The sequence below is a fragment of the Chinchilla lanigera genome, unplaced genomic scaffold (genome assembly GCF_000276665.1).
Source record: "Chinchilla lanigera isolate Chin_1 unplaced genomic scaffold, ChiLan1.0 scaffold00004, whole genome shotgun sequence".
NCBI lineage: Eukaryota > Metazoa > Chordata > Mammalia > Rodentia > Chinchillidae > Chinchilla > Chinchilla lanigera.
Genome location: NW_004955405.1, coordinates 20,019,364 through 20,043,122, shown reverse-complemented (window position 1 = coordinate 20,043,122; position 23,759 = coordinate 20,019,364). Strand labels below are relative to the sequence as shown.

Sequence of the window (23,759 nt, the reverse complement as noted above, 5' to 3'; positions counted from 1 at the left end):
CATATGAATTTGGGGACACAATTCAGTTCTTAGCAAATGGTGACCAGTTTAACTATTTTCTTTCATGTTTCACAAGTTTTGTTATCAAATTCAAGTAATCATTGCTTATTCCAAGACCATGTTATACTTTTATGTTTTTCAATGAGTTTTCCATTTTTAGTGTATATGGGTTTCTTGGACTTTAGGAAGTTATTTCACTCTTTCCTTGTGTGGAGAATTTTCATTCAACATATATTTTGTCCAGCTAGTTATTATTGGTTTTCCACATTTCATCTCAGATGCCCCTGCCTCCCCTACACACATAGTCTGTAAGATGTACTAGAACTGTCCTGTGCATGTCCATGTTCTCGGATGTAGCACCATCATGGTACTCGTCACATTGCTATCCTGTTACTTTGAGATATTTTTCAACATTGCACAACTCATCATGTCTGAAAAATGTATAAGCTCTTCTACATATTAAGGACACAATAATATTTTGTGAAGTCAATAAATAATGACCAAAAAGTACATTTATTAATTTATAGTAATAAATGCAATTATCAAATAGAAGAAATATGCAAAAGGGGCGGACAAACACACAAAGAATCCACTATTCTAAGAGTATTTCTGCGTAGCCATGGAATCAGAATATGTTACATTATTTGAATATTTAGTGGTACCATGTCATGTTAGTGTGTCATAACAATTCTGCAACACACACATATATATACTTGCCTCTGCTCCTGTTCCTAGGCAACTATAATCCATGTGCCAGAATGCTCCTTCATAGAAAGAATGCTTAGAAGACAGTCCCACTTTCTTTGCTATGGTTTGGTTTTCTCTGTAACTCGATGCCATCACCTCCTCTTCTTTCTGAAAACTTTTGCATTAACTATACTTAGTGCAACATATTGCAGCACAAAGCAGCATATGAGCCATGTTCTTCTTCTAAATGCTGTACAAAGCAAGAGTCTCCAAGGAAGGACAATATGTTGCAATGTGATTGACAATTTATTTCTATGATACCCACTACAGAATTTTAGCTTAGAGAATAGCTAGTAATATTCTAGCCCAAATATTTTTGCTTATATAATTATAACTCTGTTGGTGATTAAAGGGACAGGATTTTGTTTTGTTTTGTTTAGAATTAGAGCTTTGTTGGGAGATTTAAATATTCAGCTTGAATGTCATTTTATGTGCCTGGGAGTATTTGCCACAGCAGGTATCACCTAACCAGATGCTAAAGCCTTTTAAATTAATATGCAGCATCTTGTCAAACATGCCTCCTGCTTTACACTGTCAGAGCTGTTGAAAATTGGCTTTTCCTGCCAAAAGAGCTTTTGGTTGGCACTGATTCAGCTCTTACATGCTTTAGCTACAATGATTATTGGGCCAGGTGATTTTACAAATGTACCTAAATGGTGGGTAATAAGAAATTTCAGAATGATTCAAGTAGCACATAAGCAAAGATATCTCTTGAAGAATTCTATAGATAAAAGATTCCTTTCCCCTCCTTTCATCAAGATGAATCAAGATCAAGGGCAAGTTCATTAGTCAGACTGCAGACCTAGAAGTCTTGGCTTCTCTGTTAAAATCTTATCCGATGGTCTTCCTCTCTCTTCCATTTGCTTGATACAATCTGACCAGGCCTAGAGGTGTTTCTATTTGGGGAAAAGTGAAGAAAGAGGTGGAGTAGATTAAAGAAAAATCAAACAGAGTAGGTATCTCCAGGCTTGATTAAAACATGTGTTTGTCTCTTTGTCCCTGTAGTACTGTAATTATATACAGAGGGACAGGATTTGGAAGTAAGGCAGCCATTCAAATTTACAGCCTAGGGGCTAGGGATTTAGATCAGTGGCACAGAGCCTGCCTGGCAAGTGAGAGGTCATGAGTTCGATTCCCGGTACTGGAAAAAAAAATTTTTTAAAAACCAACAACAACAACAAAAAACAAATTTACAGCCAGACTTTAAGGAAGGTCTGTTGGATTCCCATTCACCTGAATCAGGCAATCTGCACCTAGATGTAATTCTGGGAACTGGCCGGGCTGCTGGCTCCTATTGAACTGCATCTTATAGCCCATATAATGATTCATTGAGAGCTTTATGTTGTCACTTCATTTCAGACAGTAGGCAATATTCAAGGGCTCTATGAGCCCTGGGGTAGTGATAATTGATGCAGTCAGAGAGAATCAAAGAGAATAAGATAAATTTAGAGACGTATTCAAGGGGCTTTGCTTTTAAGAACAATTTTATGATATCTATAGAATTTCCTGATAGTTTTTGATCTTTGCATACATTAATATTATAAAGTATTATATGATGTGTTTTGGGTAATAAAATTTAATTATTTGATCACTGAGCATTTATTAAGAAGAAAAGAAGAAAAAGGTACAATAAAATTTTTTTCTGCAATAAAGATGTGTCAAACATTTTCAGGGTATCACAGTATGCCCATTATTTCTATTATGCTAGTCCACTAATATTACACTGGAACTCTCTCCTTTATTATTCTTCCTGAGGATAATCATGCTGCCTTTGATTTATAATTAAGATTGATATTTGGGCCTCCCAAAGAAAAAGAGAAATGAGTTACAATGAAATGTATGTAAGTAGGGCTCAAACATGTGATTCTCAGGTATATTTCAGTTACCGTGAATTTTTTAAAAAAATGTGTGACTTTTGTACACCTTGAAGCACTGAATGAAATATTATATGTTATGATTTATGTTTAGATATCCCCCCAAAGCCTCATACAATAATGGGTGCTGGCTTCTAGATTTTATCATTGATCCATGGCCCCATGCTGAGATTAGGAGTGTGAGTGCTACACCCTAGGGTGTAGCATAACTCTACACCCTAGGGTGTAACATAAGTGGGGGGGGGTAAGCTAGCTCCCAGCTTCCTTCACCCTTTTTGCTGTTGGTGCTTTTGCCATTTTCCTCCACCATGAATTGTTGCCCTGTGCCATGTGCCACTCTACCTTAGAGCCAGCCGATTTTGGACTGGAATCTCCACAAACTGTGAGCTGAATAAATCTTTTCTTCCTTAATTCTGGGCATCAGGTATTTTATCTCAGCAGTGAGAGAAAGGTAACCATGACATTATATTTCCCTAAATTTGAAAACTTGGCCCTGGAAGAATATCAAAATTATGGACCAGCCATATATAGCTTAAAGATAACTGAGTACATATCATTTATTGAAAACCTTTTAAAATTAAAAAAGTAATATTTTAGACAAACCAGTCCATGAAGACAAAAGTCCCTGAGACCACAAGAAGACACAGTTGAGTGGAGGCAGGGTAGCTAATTTGTGGTCACCAAAAATGCTACTTGTTCTCTAAACTTTTGCAAGCAATCATGGTGGAACAACTTGTCCCCCCGTAGATTCACCACCAAGCTGAATCATCTCTAACATGATGTTGCTATGAAGCATTACATCCCGGTGGCAGATTTATACACCTATGTACAAATTAGAGCTCAAAACTCAGAATGAAATATGATGCAAAACAGACACATTTGTAGCCCACCTGGTAAATGCTTTTTGATGGTAGGAGCGCATGGCTTGATGGTTAGACTATGTAAGGCTTCCTGACAACACTAGGTTTTATTCCAGCAGATATCCATTTTTACAAGACTCCCATTTCCTTGACTGGAAGATGTTGAAAACATGAATTACCAAATAGCCATGTGCACACATACCATAAAATTTTTCTGTGACATTTTAGATGTTAAACAGGCTTGCATAGCCTTGGGTCACCATGTTGCACTGACATAATTTATTTTTCAGTTTTAGGGAAAAGATAAAAAAAATTCTCTAATTAGAATACATGTAAGTAAAAATAAAGGGGGCACAAACTATAATTTGCATGAATCATAGATCTCGCTTTCATTTTAACCTGAGAAGCCTTACTCAACCAGTTCTGTAAATTCTGAGTACAGTTGTGCCTGTCAAATTGTATTAGTCATACAAGCAATTTTACCTTCAAGCTGTCTTGCCCAGGGCTGACCATGAGACACGGTCATTTCACATAGAAATTTTGGATGACAGATTTCCCTAGGCTTATGGGAGTCTAGAAGCCAATTATAAAAACAGACGTCATTAACACTGCATTTGATTATATAACATAATAATGCGAAAATTCACCACTTTATATGTACAGAAATTGGTATAATGATGGGGTGCTAAACATTTTTCATTCCAAACTAAATTAATTCCTAACTAAATTTCTAAATACTTGTGTGAATTTTTAATGGCTAATTGGCAGATGTGTATAGATATAAAATTTTAGTAATATATTAAATCTTTGTATTGCTTTGTTTTCATCTAATATAATACTTCTACTATTACTGTGTTCTGGAAATTATGTCCTGTGGTCTAGAAAGGGATTGGGCCCTCATACATGTAAATTTATGCTCAATTATATTCAAAGAAAATAGATTTTAAATCCAGTGCATCCCACTGAGTATTACAAATGGAATTGCTAAAAGAACTTTCAATTTCTAAGAGAAAAACACACCAAATATAATAAATGTGTGACATAGCCTAGGGAAATAGTTAAGAAAAAACATTTTAAGGTAGTTAATTTGCCTACTTTAAATAGTAGGTGATCAAATCAGCATGCGTGGAGGCCGTATGCTTTCCTGCTATTTTGGTTTTGCACAAATGGTTAACGAAGCAACTTAAAAGATGCTTTTCTTATCGTTGGTGAAGATGTTGATGGTGTTTAATGAAGCTGAATTGTAACTCACCATTTGTGTCTTCTCCCACTTGTCAGCCTGCTGTGTACTCATGATTGTTTACCCATTAATCATTTGGCACATTCAGATGTATGATTGCAGAAATAAAGTTATTGTCAGTTCATTAATGAAGTGGCCCACAATATTAGAGATTACAGCTTTAACTGAAATGTAAAGAGTGGTAAAATTGTCATCAAAAGGAATGGATTTCTGAACATTTCTCTGGGGACTGGCTGGTGTCATTCACTTGAAATTGAAAGGGTAAATTTCCTCCTTGGCATGTAGCTTTTGCAGACCTGCTTTCCTGGGGTGAGGATACATTGATTAAATCAAAGCCTTTCAAACATTTAGCAAGTGAGAAAATACATCCTTTTTATCCCAATTAAACCTTCTCCAATAAGCACAACATCTGAAATGAGGTAGGGAATTCAGAAGTCTCTTTTAGTCCTTCTGTGTTCAATACTGAATACCAGAACATACTTAAAGAGGATGTGGATAAAGGTGGGATGTGCTGCATCTGTTGCTGCAGGCTGACGGGATGCCATAACTTGCCAGATTGAAAGAGGTATAGGTTAAACAGAACAGGAAGTAAGGCAGAGGAAGCTCTGAATCTGTCTATCTTCTCCTGTCCAGATTACTGCTGTAGAATGTAAGTAGTTACAAGAACTGAGTGAATGCCCACTTTGCCAGTGCACTTGCACTTTGTGAGTAATGCGTGCAGGCACCAAGAGAAGCTTGACTGCACCCCGTGGACTAAGAGCAACCCACGGATCAAGGGCTACCAGTTGAGTTATTAGCAGCTCGGTATTTGAATTATGGATGGGTCAGGATCCTCTTTGGGTCAGAAGTCAACACATAACGTTGACACCATGTTAAGCCACAACCCAGGGTGCCATTTGTTCTGGGTTCTGATAGATTTGAGCATGTGGATATCATCACTGATACTGTACTGTGATGGCCGTTAGTCCAGTCTCCTTCATTCATTTTCTCACCTGTGGTCTGGGAATAACAAGGCTGTCATGATTAATAAATGATGTAACATATGTCAAGTGCTGAAATATGCTCCTAGCATAAAATAAGTGCCCCAAAGCAATAGTTTATGACAAAACTGGGGCACATCATTGCTGGGAAAAAGGTAACACTGTGAACTTAGCTGAAATAGGAGAACTTGGGTTTATATAAATCAAGATCTTTGTAATTTAAAAGTAGAAGCAGAATTTTTGTAGAATAAATAAATTAGATGACATGTGTTGGCATTTAAGAAATGATACCATCAAAAAGTTTAAACATATCAATAGATGAAATTATTTTTCTCTATTTTTTAAAGGAACTAATGCTCTACATCATGATTTGATTCCTAGAAGGAGTTAATGTGGCTAGGAAATGTTTATTCCAGAGGAAAAGTAGTTTGAGCAGTGGATGGTTGAAGACAGAGAAGCTCACCAACAGAAGTGACTTTAACTTGCTTTTTAAATGTCATTCTCTCAGTGCTTAGAATGATGTGGGATATGTAGTGGGTGTATTGAAGGGTGTGCACATGTTCCTTAGACATGAGTGTATACTGAGAAAGAATGGAGCACCACTCCCTGAGATCTGAGGGTGTCTTATGGCACTGTGTGTTCTTGATCCTGACCACTCTCTCAGATTCCAAGAAAAAAATACAGAGTAGAGAAAATAATTTTGTTCTTTGGGAAAAACAAAAATTTGGAAATCTATGGTTGAAGGAAAAAATGACTGGTCTGAGAAGTGGCTGAGTATGTGTTTGGCTAGCAACTGTTCTACTTCTTTTGTTCCAAAGCAATCTCAGGTTTTCCTATGGGCTCCTTTTAATTTAGGCAAGTGAAGTACAAATTATCTTTTCTTCTAAGGTCATTTACTAACTTCAACTTCTGATGATATCCTGTCATATGTAACATTGTTTCTTAACCATTTACTCAGAATAATATATTTGAAATAATATCTTTCCATCTTTTCTATAAAACTATCTAGCCTATTTATTTAGTCCCTTCTACAATATTCCTTCATGTGTAGTTACCATATTAATTCATTCATTTCCTTATTCACAAGTCTAGGTTGTTCCCAATTCTTGGCAACAAAAGCAACTTTGCACAGAATTTCATATATTCTCAGAGCCATTTATAAATATTCAAGATCAAAATAGACAGCGTGCATTGTTTCTGAAATCTGTTGGCTATGATTTTTTTGGAGAAGAGAGGAAAATCTTGTAGAAATATTGTGTTAAGAACATAGTTTTGAGAAATGCTAGCTGGGCTAGAGAAATAGCACGTGCATTAAATATGTGTTTTTACTTTGAGAATGAATAAGATCAGTACGATATGTATTCATTGAACAAACGATAAACCTAAATACACGAAGCAAAGCACTAAGTAATTAATAAACATTTTTGTCATCACTTCCTCGTCTTTCACCTTCGCTCAGGTATACTAGTTGTCTTCCATTCCACTCTCTCTCTCTGCAGTCAGCACATATATACGCATCCCACTGTGCTTTCAGGGCCATATGCACTAGTACTGGCTTGTTGCTAGCTTGGAGGCATGCTGCATACCGCTTTAACAAAACCACCAGGATCAGAGACAATTTCTGAATACTATGTTTACTTTGGCAGTTTCCAGGCAGTCACTGTATTACTTCACATGAGTGCAATAAATTGTGAGAGAGAATTACTGTGTAGACTATAGTAGTGTGCGTTTTGGATGCAAACAAACACAAAGGTTACAGAGTAAAGTCTACCCTATTACATATTTATGTACATTATAATGCTATCACTCAGAGAAACAAAGAAAATTAAGTTATAGTACCTTTTAAAGTTATTTTGATATCAAAATCAAAGGTGTAATTCATCTCTAATACGAATTTATTGTTTCCTCATATTTCTAAGCACTCTGCTAAGACCTGAGGTATAAAAATGAATGAAATAACATCACCTTAAAGAATCATAGTATTTGAGGACTTAAACACATAGTTCAATTATTATAAAAACACGTGAGGCATGATGATGCATTAACAAAGGCAAGCTGCTACTCTAAGAAATGAATTTCTTAGAAAAGCTGGTATTTAAAAGGAGCAGGAAAACAAGAGAGATGTAAGCATAGAAAGGGGGTAGAGACAAGAAGTTGAAACCCATGACTTCAGATAAGTAGACTTTCTAAGAGACAGACTTTCTCAGTACTACTACAGCAGTAGTTCTAATCTGTGTGTGGCATTTTGTGATGGGCTTTGAATTGTTGTTGACTGAAATTATGCCTTAAATTCTGAAAGTTCTATGAGGTCGTGCAGCATAACCATGTCCAACCTATCTTTACACCTTCAGCACCCAGCATAGGATCAGGTACTAAGTTAGGGTCCAATAAGTGTTCTAAGGGTTAAAGGAGAGAGGGATGATCCTGTAGGTGAGCTGGAAAAAACTAATGAGAAATTTTTCATTTTCAGCCAGATGGAGGCAGTGTTGAAATCAGAAAGATTGGGCCATTTTTAGCTCTGGAACCTTCATCAGTTACCCATCCCTACTAAGCTTTGGTATCTTCTTCAGAAAAAAAATTGCACTAAATGAATTAATTTATGTAAATACTTAGCTCAGAGCATAGCAGAACAAAATTTAACCTGTTTAAAGGGTAGGTGCTGATGTTCAGTGAGTGACTAACTTTGAAAGGGTCATGTTTGGGACAGCTTGAGTTTCAAAAGTGAAAATCTATTTCAACTTGATGTGTTCGGTAATAGGAAGCTCTGAAAATTTTATGAACTTAGAAAAGATAACTTTTACAAAGAATAAAGAAAAACATATTGAAAGTAGAAAGGCTGTGACCAGAAGGAGAGAGATAACCCTTGGAATCACCCAGTACGAGATAAATTGAGTTCAAAACCAAGAGTCAGCATTGACTAAGTGCGTAACTTTGGGCAAACATAACTTCTGTATGACTCCATGAGATCTTATTCATTACAAGGTGTTATCAAGATTAATGAGATAATCAATCAATGACACATAAATTGTTTAGTACAGTTCCTGGCCTGTTGTAAGAACTTTTTTTTTTTTTAAAGATAAAAGGAGGGAAACATTAACAGACATACAATATTTTACAACATCACAAGCACAGTACAGACAATACGAGTTACAAACCAAGTGGTAGGGAATTAACAATGCTTGTTGTATTACATATTGATATTTTCAAAGTGGCTTCTCATGAAAACAGATATAGACATGCAATACTGGTCAACCAAAGACTCATTGACAGTTTCTTTTGTTAACTATATTTGTGGTTGTTATTTTTATAATATTATATTACTCATGCTGACAATAAGAATGGAGAAGCACATAAAAAAGATATACCAGAAGAAAAGTGTAAAACTATTTGATGGCTAATTTCCTATATAATTTGACTACAGCCCCAAATGTGTGAAATATGTTTTTTAATACTAGTTGCACTGTGTGGAACGAATACTCTGCCCTGGGCCTCTGGATTTCCACACTCCCACTGGACTCATTAAGGGAGATTATGCAAAATACTGTGGTAATGGTTTTTTAATGTTTTAGATAAGGAAAAAGGCAACTGCTAAACACACTCTAAATCTCACACTGATAAGTGAAATAAACAACTAGGTTCAAAATGAAATACAAGAAAAGCACTAAATTTGCAATTTGAAGATTTCTGCTCAGAACTAACTCAGAACAAACTGTTAGCATGTGAGCTTTGTGAATTTAGACTTTCATGCTAGTAACTCATTTTTCTCATCCATCAAAGAAGAATGAGACTCCTTAACTAAGAATTCAATGAACGAGATAAAATAGTGAATAAAAAACATTTCTTGAAACTTACTAGGAAGTTTATAAATGTAAGATTAATCTTAGAACCTAGAATCATTAAATAACCAGTTCAGAACGAGTGCCATAGTAACAGAAATACATCATCTACTACCAATAACATGTTGGCAAATTTTTATCTTGTTTTAAATACACGCTTATTTCCACATACTATAGATTAATATTCTTTTCTTATTCTCTCAGAAAAACCATATTTCCCCATTGTACAATGTTTTGGGAATAGGAATATATAAGCAGAAGCCAAACATCAAAATCATTCATGATTTTACCACTGGAGAGCTCCAATATTAAAATTCTGAAATATTCATTTCAGATCTTTTAAAATATGTATTGGTAGCAAGGTAATCCTTAGAAAGACAGATAAATATATATGTTTTCTTAAGTTAGCTTGCTGTTAAGCATAACAATTTGATTCATGTTGTGTCTTAGTCAATATGGTAATAGATGAATATGGGTTTATTTAATATGCTTGTAGGTTAATAATATAAAATTCACAATATTTATATATCACTTCTCTGTCTAAATTATGTAATACATGAAGTTTCATTCTTAGAGTGAGATTTACTGTTTTGAACATATTGCTTTTTTCCATTCTCCTCTTTAAAATATGCTTGGAAAGTATTCACAACATTCAAAGTGGAAGCAATGAGAGGAGAAAGCATTTATCTATGATGTCCCCCAGCATGTAACAGTGATCTCTTTCATCTATATGCTAAGCCTCAGAGTGTACTCTGAGGTCTTTGAAGTACCCATGGGGTAGATGCCGTACAGAGCTCAGCAAAAATAATAATTTGAAGCAAATGAAAATATAAACAATGAACCTTTCCTGGTTTTGCAGAGTCATCACATTCATTTACTTTTTTCTAAATTTGCTTGCATACAGATTAGGAAATCAAAGCTGTCGCCTTCCCTCCCTTGCCTTCTCTTTCTTTCCTGGCCCTGCCATCTCAACCTGGAACTAAGTTTCCCAAATACTTAAATTTTGATAAGCATTACTTTCATTACTCAGGATATGCTAAAGAGTTTGAGATGATTGGGATATATTTACAATTTTTTAATAAGTTAAACAATGTTTGGGTATAATTTAGAGAGCCAAAATAGGTGAATTAGATTTTCTCACCATGTAAAATCACCATGGTAAAATTACTCATAATCTTATGATTTTTCATGTCATTTTGAAGAGAAAGCCACTGAAGATTCCTTTACAGTGTCATTAACCACATGAAGATAGGATTAATCTAAAACTTCCACTTTTTGGTAATAATATGACCAAATTTCACTTATTGAAAGTAAATATTAATTGCACACTCACTATGCCTTAGATACCGGTGGTAAAACAAACAAACAAAAAATGGTAGTCCCTTTGTACATGGAACTTACCTTCAGTACAAGCAACACACACACTAATTAGTGTGAGCAAAACACACACTAATTAAAAAATCTTACATAATGTTTCAAATCTTTGGTATATTTATTCTTTTGTAATAGGCAGTTCAACTGTCTTTCCTCATCTTGTTAACAAAGAAATAGCTTTTGTATTCTTCTTTTATGTCAGGCTTTTGTATTCTTCTTTTAATAATCTATTATACTTTGTTTAAACATTGCTATAGAGGAATCAACAGTAGTAAGTTGTCATGTAAATTTTAAATTTAACATGAAGTATATGGTGTTTTTTAAAAATACTTGCTATGTCCCTCTAAGTAGTTTATTGTAATAAAATGTATATTATCATGAATTAACATTTTTGAACAATGTAATCAATGTACTTCAATAATAGTAATATATATTAACCAGCCAAGGAGGTTAGTCTTTTGTCATTATTTTCATTCAAAATTTAGACTTTGCCTTTTGTTTTTCCCATTGGAATTATATTTTTCTATCCTGAACATGTTTTAAAATATTTTCATCCTTCTTTCAGGAATTTGCTGCACTGACAAAAGAATTAAATGCCTGCAGGGAGCAACTTCTGGAAAAAGAAGAAGAAATTTCTGAACTTAAGGCTGAAAGAAACAACACAAGAGTAAGTATAAAGTAGTCTACCTTGGGATTAATTCTATACATAGTTCAGTGCCTTATGTCTAGTATTAATATAAAAGTATAAGCTTTTAGAAACTTTAGGAATACTTTAAGCGGATACCAACTTAGTGTTACTTTAAAAAGGAAGGTCATACTATGAAACTCAAAATGACAGGAAACCTAAATTATAGCCTTGGCTACTAAATCAGTGTGTTGCCCTTAGAAAATATTCTCATTCCTTTTGGCCTTTACTTCATTCGACTTTAAAAAGAAATGCATATTGTTGTCTTCAAAGCAGTTGTTCAGATTACCAATATAAGCATGCAAAACTGGTCAAAAGATATTAAGCATTAACTGTTCCTTTCAATAAACCAGTAGAAACCAGTAGTACAATTATCTTAGCTATCTTGTATATAAACATTTATATTTTTTTCTCTTCCTTCTTTCTTTCTTTTCTCCTTTCCCTCATCCCAGCTGTTCTTTCCTTTTGAGCGGTTTCTTTCCCTTTCACAATATCTATTGTACCTTTCAGATTTTATTTACTCTTTCAGGTTCTTATATTAGGGAGGCAATATGATGTTTACACATGAGGGTCTGGTTTCTAATTTTTTTCACTCTTTTTAAAATAACAAAAAAGAAGGAATGCATTTCAATAATGAGTTTCAAACTTTTGCATTGTTGCATTGGAGGAGGAGAAATACCTCAGAGGATGCAAATGGATAAAGAAGGGGCTTTGGGAGATAACTCAGAGTTTAGATGGTGGCGTTCTATGAGGATTTGGCCATCTCATTCCACTAGAGTTTATTTAGAAAGGAAAGAAAAGGTGTTAAAAATGGAAAACCATTGGAACAGATCTCTGCCAGTTGAAAGAGGCTTACCATTTAAGTGTAAGAGGGCCACAAAAGAGACTTTTGCTTTTGATATGCATTCAAATTTTATGAAATCTAATTTCATCGAAGCTATAGAAAAATATATGAAAGAGAGAAATACATACACAGCTAATAAAAGTGCCTGGTACATTTCACATGTGAAAATTCAGTGGAGATAGATAGATAGATAGATAGATAGATAGATAGATAGATAGACAGATAGATAGATTAGATAGATTCGGGTGCATCTTACTCTAATAACTCTTTCATCTTATCAGTTACATAACATGCCATGTAATATTAGTATTCAGAATTTAGTCAAAGTTGTTATATTTTCTAGTTTATAAATTTCATCAAATACATAAATTATCACATTACTCATAAACGACTACAGTTTCTTTACTAAAGTGGAAGCCACTTATGTGTAGATATAAAATTCATTTAAATATTAAGCACTTGAAAATATATTAAGCATCATAGATTAACAAATTAATGCTAAGAAAATACAGCATATTTAATGGTCTATTAATTTTTGCTTGGTCTTTGAGTGTAACATAAAAACAGCTCCACAAAATGTGAACATATCCCTCTAATAAGAGTAGGAATTGCATATGTACTGGTTATATGATCAAATTTGATTTATGTCTATTTATCAGGGTCTTATTTTCTGGGAAAAAGAATTCACACACATGCATGTGAATTGGTGTTCACTGAGACTTGGATGAAGTGGTCACACAGATTGCCTCAGATAGCTTACTGTGAGGCCGGTTCACACCACCGTATAGGGTGTTAGATGAAATTACTTTTGGTTCTCTCTCCTTTGTATTTCCACCTTTGATTTTTAACTCAACATTGTACCTTCATACAAATTCAGTGTTTATTTTTGTCATGAGATTTATTCTGCCCCTATTTCATATTTTAATACTTTAGAATTCATATAATTAAGCAAAACCAAATGTAAAAGTAGAAGCAGGAAACTGAAAATGGAGGGAAACAAATCTATCTATCTATCATTTATCTATCTATCTATCTATCATCTATCTATCTCCACTGAATTTTCACATGTAAAATGTACCAGATACTTTTATTAGCCATGTATGTATTTCTCCTTTTCATATTATTTTTTCTATAGCTCTTTCCTTTTTCTACACAACAGTGAAGATGTTATGACTATCTCCATTTTATAATTGAAGTGAGCTCAGAAATTATCAGTGAACCTAGCAGAAGTCATACAGTAAAGAAAGGATCTGAAAGATAAAGACATCTAAATCCAGAACCTGAGGGCTGGGGGTTTAGCTCAGTGGCACAACCTCTGCCTGGCAAGTGCAAGGTCGTGAGTTCAATTCCCAGTACCAAAACAACCCCCCAAAATAAATAAATAAATAAAAAATAAATCCAGAGCCTGAGCCCCTGCCCATGAGGTCATCAGCAGGATTACTAAAGTTATAGCCTTGAAAGAACTCCAAAGATTTACTACAGCTTAGAGGAAACATTGCCTAAAGGCTATATACATGTAACTGCTGCTTTCGTGTTATTCCTTACTAACCAAGACTAATTTCAGAAATCTAGGATGTTTGGTTCAGCATCCACATGATTTTCTTCACATTAAACACCATGAGGCCTACAAGCATCTTCGGCTCTTGCCCTGTATAGGCATAATAAATTCCTTTATTTGGGTGAGATACACTTGAAATACATGTTCAGAAGTCAGAGGGAGAAAAATATAAAATTCCTTTACGACAACAGAAATTGAAACTATCAACTTCAAGAATGAATAACAGTTATTTGGAAAATATGAATAAAACTAAGGAACAGTTTTCAACCATCCTTAAAGCGGCGACATAAAGGATTTTTTGGTGTATATTATATCAAGGAAATCAGATTTATGAAATTTCCCTAATACAAAGTTCTGATTATATAGCAGCTTCTTAAGTTACATACTCGCCTCTGATCCTCTGCCACCTCTTCCCCACCCCAAATATCCAGGGCTGAAAATCAGACATATCTTTTTCCTTCAAAACATCCCCAATAGGGGCTGGCGATTTAGCTCAGAGGTACGGCTCCTGCCTGGCGAGTGCAAGGTCGGGAGTTTGATTCCCCGTACCGGAAAAAAACAAAAAACAAAACAAAACAAAACAAAAAATCCCCAACAAATATGACTATGTTTAAGTTTTCATTGTTACAATTCTTTCTCTTTCTATATAAATGTACTTACTGGTCATAGAAAGAGAGCAACAAGCTTAAGTTTCCTTCACAACTAAAGAAAATGTGATTGGTATTAAAACGTGAGAAAGTTTAAAGCAGAATTCAATGTTCAAATTTCCTGGATGTTGATAAACTTCTGGTTTCATAGATCCAACTTAGCTAGCATATGTTTATGTACTGAGATAAATAACAAAAAAGCCAGTCCACAAAGAGAACTCCTGAGTGAATATTTTCAGCTATGTTAACTCTGAGAATTATCAACAAGATCCTCCCTCATAATCAAAGTTGAGTAAATTGTATCTTCTCATGAAACAGAAGTTTCAGTGGGAGTTAAATTGAAGTTTATTTAATGTATGCAATAATAGTAATGAGAATACTATAGCTAGTATTGTTAAGTGCTAAATGTTTTTCTAAATGTTTTACATGTTTAATTCTCTATGTCCTCATGGCAGACACTATCCCAACATCACTAATGGGGAAATGTGGGTCCTAAGTGACCTGCCAAAGCTGCATGGCTTGCATGTGACACACCTAATGATTCTGATTCTCAGTTTAACCTCAGGCTATGTATTTAAAAAATCATATTCCTATTTCATCCAAAAATCATCTGTGATATAGACTAACTGATTATGCTTAGGGAAGAGCAGAATTTGTTTGAATTTCTCAATTCAGTGGGTTCCACTTGTACGAAAGTAATGTATTTATTTTGATCTCAACTTATGACCATGTATCATTTTTCTCACTGCAGAAACAACTGATACATGGTTCAAAAATATAAAAGATTGAACTAAATCAATGTACATTCTAGAGTTGCTCTTAAATCATCTAATATCACTCATGTTTATACAAAAATATACATTTCAAAAATTACAACAGATCTTTATAAAAACATAAAATAGCCTTATTGTTTGCTATTTTCATAGTGATAGAAATGTAGAAAAAATGAAATAATTGACAGATAAATTAAAATTTTATAATATTGAGGATAGAAAACAATAAACCTCATGTATGAAAATTATGAAATAAATATAAGTTGTGAAATAACTCATTATTCATAAAACCACTGTGGCAATACATAGGCAAGTTATTTTTACAGAAAGCAATTTATTCCTAATTTATTTCAGCATACTCAAATTGATCAGTAAAACTTTTGTTCTTGCAAAATTGTATAGACCAATTAAAAGACAAAGAAAAATTGGGAATGCTAATGCAGTTATTATCTGTCAATATCAGAATCAAAAATAATTTTTTTCTTGGAACTATTTAAATATTTTCATAGCTGAAGATTTCAAAATATGGTCTAAGTTATTGATAATGTTTTAAAATATAACTATTGTACGACTTTACAAAAGAAGCTATAGATCTGAGAGCCAATTTTAAGACCAGTTTTTATGAATAGTAAAACTGTGATTTAATGTCATAGGTAATAAGACTAAGAGAAAGACTTGACTGCACTGGAAACATTCTTACCATGCCCTTACTTTTGTTTTGAGCCAGGAGAGTCATTTTAATAGATGTTCAGATGGAATCAGGCACTTGCTATGCGAAAGGAAAACCTATTCTTGACAAATCTATACCTACACAAATTAGTCCTTACCTGCAAACAGTATTCTTCAGTGAGTAGAAAATACATCCTAATTTAAACAAGTATACTCCAGCAGGTCTAAGCAGTAAGAATACTACATGTATATGCATGGGTATGCTTACATATTTATTTATGAAAGTTCTAGGTACAGTCCATAAATGAACAAGATAGCACACATACCCTCTCAACAGCTATTTCAAAGTGATAATCAAGCATGTGCCTAAGAAACATCAATTTTAAATAATATTTGAAGGTGATGATGGTGTGTGGGCTGGTCATGAAAGCAAGCAATTTTAGGGTTTTCACTTTCAGACGTTAATGTTGTGTTATGTTCTCCTATTAGAATAGGCAATCTAATTTCCAGAACAGAATGTATTTCTACTTGAATGCTATTTGTAAGTGAAAATACTGGCACATGGTGTTATATTGAATTCATATCTAATAGGAAGGTGTGTAATTAGGAAAATTCTTGCAGGAGCATAGTAAAATAAAGGTCTAGATAATCCAGAATGTTTTATTGGGCCAGAAATGATCCAAAAATTCCAATTCTTAATGATTATGGGGAATGTGCCCAACACTTCTGTGTATGTGTGTTTGCACATTCAATAGGTGTGTGTGTGTATATATATATATATATATATATATAGTCTTTGGTACTTTCAAAGAATTCTAACATGAGACTGATGGTCATTTGTATGGTGCCTACCATCTTCTGATGTTGTCAAAGATAGTGTCATCAGCACCTTCTGAATCAGTTTTAATTATTAGACTAAAGTTGTGACTCCCAGCAAAGGTGTGTAATTCTTAGATTGTTAGTGGTATCATAGACAAACTTCTCCTCTTACATTTTATATGTATTTATTGGCATTTTTTCACAATAGACTTTTCACTTGTCACACTTAAAATCTGAATTTTAGGCAGATTCTGTGTTATTTCCTATACATCGCCTTGTTGAACTTTAGCACCTGGCTCATTTCCAGAAGTTTTTCAAGGAATACCATCATCACCATGAAGCTGCATGAGGTCTTCCAATTCAAATTTGAACTTCTTCAGTTCTTCTACTTTTTGAACAAGATATCATGAAGAAAATAAAGTGATTGGCAGGACTTTTCTGTGTTTCTTCCAAAGCTGTATGGAAACAATTTGTTGAACATTTCTTTCAAAGTCATTTGTCTGTACCTCTCAGGTCAAGGTTTATGTCATCTTCTTGTCAATCTGGGGAATCTGTTGGTGATGAGCATAAAAGATTGCATATGATTGGTGTACTTTGTAGTAAAAACAACATAGCATAAGTGGAGCAAACAATCTCTGTAGTCTTTACATCAATAGGGCTTCAATTGTGGTCTGCCGTGCTTTGACCATGGCACTCATTTTGCTCCAAGTAAGACCCACACCATATGAGTAGGCAGTTTTGCCTGGAATATCCTTAGCCGGAATTTTCCACATTCAACTGCATTGTTCTCTATAGCAGCATGGCTCCCTGCAAGCACACAGATCTTGAGGTCATCAGATGCAATTTTGGCTACTTGAGTTCTTGGAATAATCATTTTGGTTTTTTTCTCCGGTACCAGGAACCGAACTCATGACCTTGCGCTTGCCAGGCAAGCGCTTTTGCCGCTGAGCTAAATCCCCAGCCCCTTGGAATAATCATTTCCCAATATTTATGTTGAACATAGTAGGTGTCTTGGTTACCTTTCTCTCATGGCTGAGACAAAATACGTGACACCTAAAATTAAGGAAGGAAAAATTTATTTTGCTCACAGTTTGTGGAGGTTTCAGTCAATACTCAGCTGGCTCCAAGGCAGAGTGGCACATGGCAGAGGGCAACAGTTCATGGTGGCAGAACACAGCAAAGCAACAAGAGCAAAAAGGGAGGACCAGCAGCAAGCAGCCTGTTTTCCTCCCTTACATTGTATGCAAACTACCCGCCCCAGGTTGAGCATAGCACTCACATCCACAATCCCAGCATTGGACCATGAGTCAGTCATAAACTCTAGAAGCCCCATGACTGCATGAGGCTTTAGGGGGACATCTAGACACATAGCATAACAGTAGGCAGTTTTGAATCATGCCAATCTTTCATAAAAATGAGACAAACTCTTCTTGGCTCCCTTTTGCTGCCTTGTAAAGTACCTATGCCCATGGTGCTTTCAGAGAGCCAATTCTACTTACCTTAAAACTTAAAACCTGTTGATATATGCTAGATGAGAGCATTTTGGCAACATTGTCCAGTCCAGAAATTTATGTTTATCATTAATTCAGTTCAATAAGTATTAAGCATATAGTACATAGATTATTATTTTAAGCACTGAGGAATATTCAGGATAAATTAAATTGTTCACTTCTTAAGGAGTCTTTATATTAATAAAAACATATTTAACTTTTATTATTATCTACATAAGGGCTCAAAATTGCACAAAACAGAGTGTAGTTTAGCTGGCTTTTTGTTTCTCTTTTTTTTTTTCCGGTACCGGGAACCAAACTCATGACCTCATGCTTGCCAGGCAGGCACTGTGCCACTGAGCTAAATCCCCAGCCCTAGTTTAGCTGTTTTAATCAAGAAGATGCTAAGGCATATAAATCTCTAAACAGACTTTGCCTATATAATTTCTGTATTTCTTAACCTTGTAATTTCTCCTCAGTCTTACTCCTTGAAACACGTAGCATCCCTTGCTGCCCGTGATAACAAAACAAAATAGAAACAGCCCAGCAATTGCCTTCTCTGTTCCAACTCCTGCTGCGCAGTAAAGGGTGGTTGTTGTTGACTGACTCATGTCTGCCACCTAGTGGTTGTCACGTCATAAACTATTTTGTGTACTCTATATTGGGATGGTAGGATTCAGAATTTGAGAAGCCATTAAATCTAAAGGATATCCTCAAATATTTTGAAAAGCCAAAAAGGTCAAATGCCCATTATAATCTAACTTTCATAATACCTTTTTAATTGTAATTCTAACCAGTTATACTGATATATATCTATCAAACCAACTATAATTCTTAGACAAAAAAAGAAAAATGAATCACCTTTTCTTTAAAAAAAAGTCATAATATTGAGTTACTATATTCATCTGAATATCTACAGTTCTGTGTTGTGTAAATTCCCCTTTCTGTTAATTTTCAGTTGTATGTGCTGTATTTTATAGTCTGTAATCATCTAAAGTTAGATTCATCATACCCAATATAAAATATAGTGATGAATATTTAAAAAGAAGAATAATTTAGTGTATGTTATAAATATTATAGAACAAAAAGTAGTAATCTGCCTCTGTCCACCTGATCATGAGGTCCTAGCTAGCAATTATAAATTATAATTCCAAACTTTGATTCCTGAATGTACATATATAGACCTACACTTATTTCAAGAAAGAAATTTTACCTAATTTCTGTCACTAATTTTGAGCATATACTAGTTCCAGGACGATAGCATCCCCCCAAAATAGCAGTGTGCTATCTCTCAGCTTGAATTAAGCCGGTCTTTCTTGGAACATTTATAGATTCTATAGGACGAGCTTCCTCTGAATACTGTGATAATCTAACAAAACCAGGAATCATGCTAACATCCATCAATTGAAATACCCCTTTCACCCTAAAATAAGCTTCTGATCATAAGTAATAAAAAGAGCTTATTACAGTGGGGAAAAGCATCACAGTGTACAGCAGATAGCTATCTTGTCTTCGATGAAAGGATTTGATGTAATCTACTTTATTTCCTGGTGTATCATAACAGGGGCTCAATTTTGACAGCTGTAGCTACCAAGTGGACCATTCAACAGTTTTAATAACCCTATCAAACTTACTCCTAAAAATCCTATCTTGTCAAGTGAATGAATAACTCCTGAAACCAGGGTCTCTCTTTTATGCCCATTTAGCAAATGCTAAGGGGGCCAGGGAAGTAGGTTGATATCTACAAGGGAAATTCTTTCACCCATGAGATTCTTAAACTCTCTTCAATAATGGGTACCAAAGAATCAGCCTTAGCCCAGAGTCAATAACAAAGAAATGTTCACATTCTCTTTTCTTTGGTAATGTTACTCTGATAAATGGCTGCACAGAGGCCTTTTAAGGAGATTGTTTTGGTTTCTATTACGGCATAATAAATTGTCCTAAAATTTAATGGAGCAAAACGATATTTTATATGTTCATATACTTTGTGAGCCAGAAAGGTAACAGTGGGACCGGCCTTTCTCCGCTACATATTTGAAGACTCAGCCCAGATGTCTTGATGGCTGGCAAGAAAATGCACCGATATATTGTTTCTTCTGTCAGAAAAATAAAAGCCAAGGCGCTGATCTACAATGTTTGCCAATGTTCACAGTGTGAATATCTTTGTTATGGTTAATATGAAAGCAACAATATAGTGCCATTGAATAACCAGCTCACAAAATTCCTGAAAATTAACTCTCTCAAAGTATGGCTAGACCATACCTAGCACACCATTTCAAAGGATCTCTCAAATATTTGGAGATACAAAGATTTGCTTGGCAGTTGTCTTCCTCATTCTCACACCTGGTACCGGGCTAGATTGGTGGAAGACAAGGAAAGCTCTGTTGTGTGAGATGATACAGGAGAATCCATGTGTTACCTCTGCACCATTCTGCCCTCAAATGAGTCAGATTCCTTAGATCATGGTTCAGAAGTCAGAAGGAAAGTGCACCAGTGTCTAACGGGAAGCTTTCTGACATTTTAAAATCTAGAATCAGAAGTCAGAAATGTAGCTTCCACCACGCTATATCAGTCAAAACAGTCACAGGGTCATTGTTTCTGACCCCTTAATGAAAGGACAAAGATTCAGGCTAATTTTTATAGATCACCAAAAGACATATACTTGTGACACTAAAGTAAGAATGTGATTTTTTCCCCAGGAATATTCAGCCTCACGCTAACGGTTTATTTCAATGGTAGAACACTTACCTAATATGAACAGTGTTCTGGGTTTGTTCCTCAACACAAAATAAAAAAATAAAATAAAGTACATAAAATCTAGTGTGAAAATATTCAACCTCACCTAGATTTAAAGAGATCTCTAACTGTACAATAACCCAAGTATATGATTTGTAGAAAGCCAAAAGACACCATGTTATCCAAATCATAGCCATCTAGCTATAAAGATTTTTAAAAATATTAACATTATGTTATTAAAAACCTAATTCTTACTGTCTTATTAGGAACTGTATAATCAATTAGCCATTGTATTAAGTGTCTTGTTGCTAAGACACAATACCTGGCAGAAATAGCCTGGCAGAGGGGTCTGCCAGAGCTAACCTGCTAAATCCATAGCAGTTGAGAGGCAGAACAGGGGAGTATGCCATCATGGAACGAGCAAGGGACCATATATAGTATCAAAGACCATGACTCCATGATCCACCTGACACATAGCCAAGAGAATGCTTTACTAATCTGGGAGGCATTTCTCAATCCAAAGAAAGTGATGTATCTGTATTAACAGTCAGATTCCTCTCTTGTCAAATTCACACTCAAACACATTCCCACAAACTACATTTTATTTCCAAATAAAGAAATTAGCAAATTCATGATTCTACCTAATGTAATACACCTATCTCACATACAAAATGAAATGCAATAGTCCTTCTCCAAATTATCAACAGTTCCAATCTAAACCTAAGCCTCTTCTGAGACTCAGGGAAAACTCTTAACTGTGAATAGCTATAAGAAAAATAAAAATGAGTTACATAACCCCAAGATACAATGACACAGGATAAACATTCACATTCCAAAAGGGAGGAGTGGAATAAAAAAGAATCAGACTGTAAGAACCTGAAAGAGTGAATAAAAATTAGGAGGTATGATAGACATTGTGAAACAAAAGGTAAGTGCTCAAAAGTAAAGAGCAACTGGGACGACAGAAAAAAAGAAAAAAAAGAAGGGGAAATTATGTATATATGTATATACAGGATAGCTAACATAGTTGTACTACTGACTTCTATTGCTTTACAGAAAGGAACAGTAATGATTACTTATTTGATCAATCTGGCATGTCTCTATTTGTTTTCCTTAGAAACTACTTTGAAGATATCAATGCGTAATGCAATAACCATTGTTAATTTCGTACCACTTTGTCTGTAACTCTGTATTGCTTGTATTGTTTTATGCAATTTTATAAATGGGTGTCTGTTAAAAGAAAAAAAAGAATCAGACTAAAGCAAGACTGAAACCTAACAGGGCAAACATTAAGTCTTGTAACTGAAGCCCTGGCATCAGGGAAACACAGGGGTAAAATGTCAGATGCAAAGGGCTTGGACAGTTGATTCCCATGATTTTGTGACTTGCAGCCAACAGGGTTCCTTTCTTTGGCTCTTTCCACTCTTGGCCTTCAGCTTTCATCAGCAGACATCGCACATTCTTAGAATCTCCAAATTCCTGGGGTCGCAACTGCAACTTTGGCTTTATTCCCATATCTTAAAACACTGCCATCTCAGAGGTTACTTCCTAGTTCCCCAGGCCTCCCTATGAAATCTGATTTGAAGCCCTCTCATGCCAGTACCTTTGCATTCCAAATCCCAGTAAAACCAGCGTGATGTTTTCAAAGCCAGTATGTGCCACCAGCCTCAGCAGTAGTCTGACTTTGGGCCATGGAAGCGGTTTCTGAGTGTCTGAATGGCTGAACCCAGTAAAATGAATCACCATGAACCAATTCTCTAGGAGGCCATTCTCAAGCAAGAGTCCCTGGGGTTCTCTTCTCAAATGAAAAGTGGATACTTTTAGACTCTTCAATCTGCCACGAGATCCAGTTTCCCAGTCAACGACTATCCTTGCCTGAGTAGAAATGTCAAATGATCCCTCTCTCTCTTTAGTGGTATCTTTAAATAGACCTTAGACAGATTTTGCATGGATAAGTTCTTGCATTATGTGATTCTTGGAATCATTGCAACTCTGGCCTGTATACTCTCCCCTCAATTTCTCCTTTATTACAGTAAATTAAAGCTTCTTTAGCATCTTCAAGTGCAGCAAAGTCTATAAATACATACTTTTGGATTTACCAGTGTGGTTCTAAGATATTTTCATAAAGCTTGACTTGGCAAATCCTTTTGTAAGAGTGGCTTGAAACCAGAGTGTTTGATATGCCATTGCAAATGATGTTCCTTGCTACTCTGTGGGCTTCCTGTTGACCTTTCCCTCCAGTGTAGCCAAGGAAAGTGGATCACCCATTGATCTCCGTTCCCTTCCTTCCTTCAAAGGATTTCTCTGTATCAGTTTCTGTCTCACATTCAATCTAAGCAATCCTTTTACACTTCCTTTACTTTCTAACTAATCTGATCTCCTTAGCATCTTCAAGTACTTCTTTTAGTTTTTCTTGAATAATTTTATAAGGGGAAATTTTGACTAAGAGTATTTTCACATCTTGATCTTTCTTGCTGTCTTTTCCTTTTGGACCCTTTAATTTAAATGCATTGCCAAAGATTTTTAAATCAGTGATATCCAAGGCCCATTCTTTAAAAGATTCAAAAACCATGTAGCCAAACTTCCCACTTAAACACTTACTGCATCCATATCAGCACCTAGAAAAA

General features: G+C 35.0%; 1 protein-coding gene across 13 annotated transcripts in view; it reads left to right on the top strand.

Moving 5' to 3' along the window:
- Nucleotides 1-23,759, top strand: part of Ppfia2 (protein tyrosine phosphatase, receptor type, f polypeptide (PTPRF), interacting protein (liprin), alpha 2) — a 453,918-nt gene that overhangs the window by 248,544 nt on the left and 181,615 nt on the right. For all 13 annotated transcript variants that reach the window (XM_013517986.1, XM_005374377.2, XM_013518004.1 and 10 more), the window contains one exon: nt 11,477-11,578. In XM_013517986.1, the coding sequence (XP_013373440.1) occupies nt 11,477-11,578 (102 nt within the window). The remainder of the gene's footprint in view (nt 1-11,476; nt 11,579-23,759) is intronic.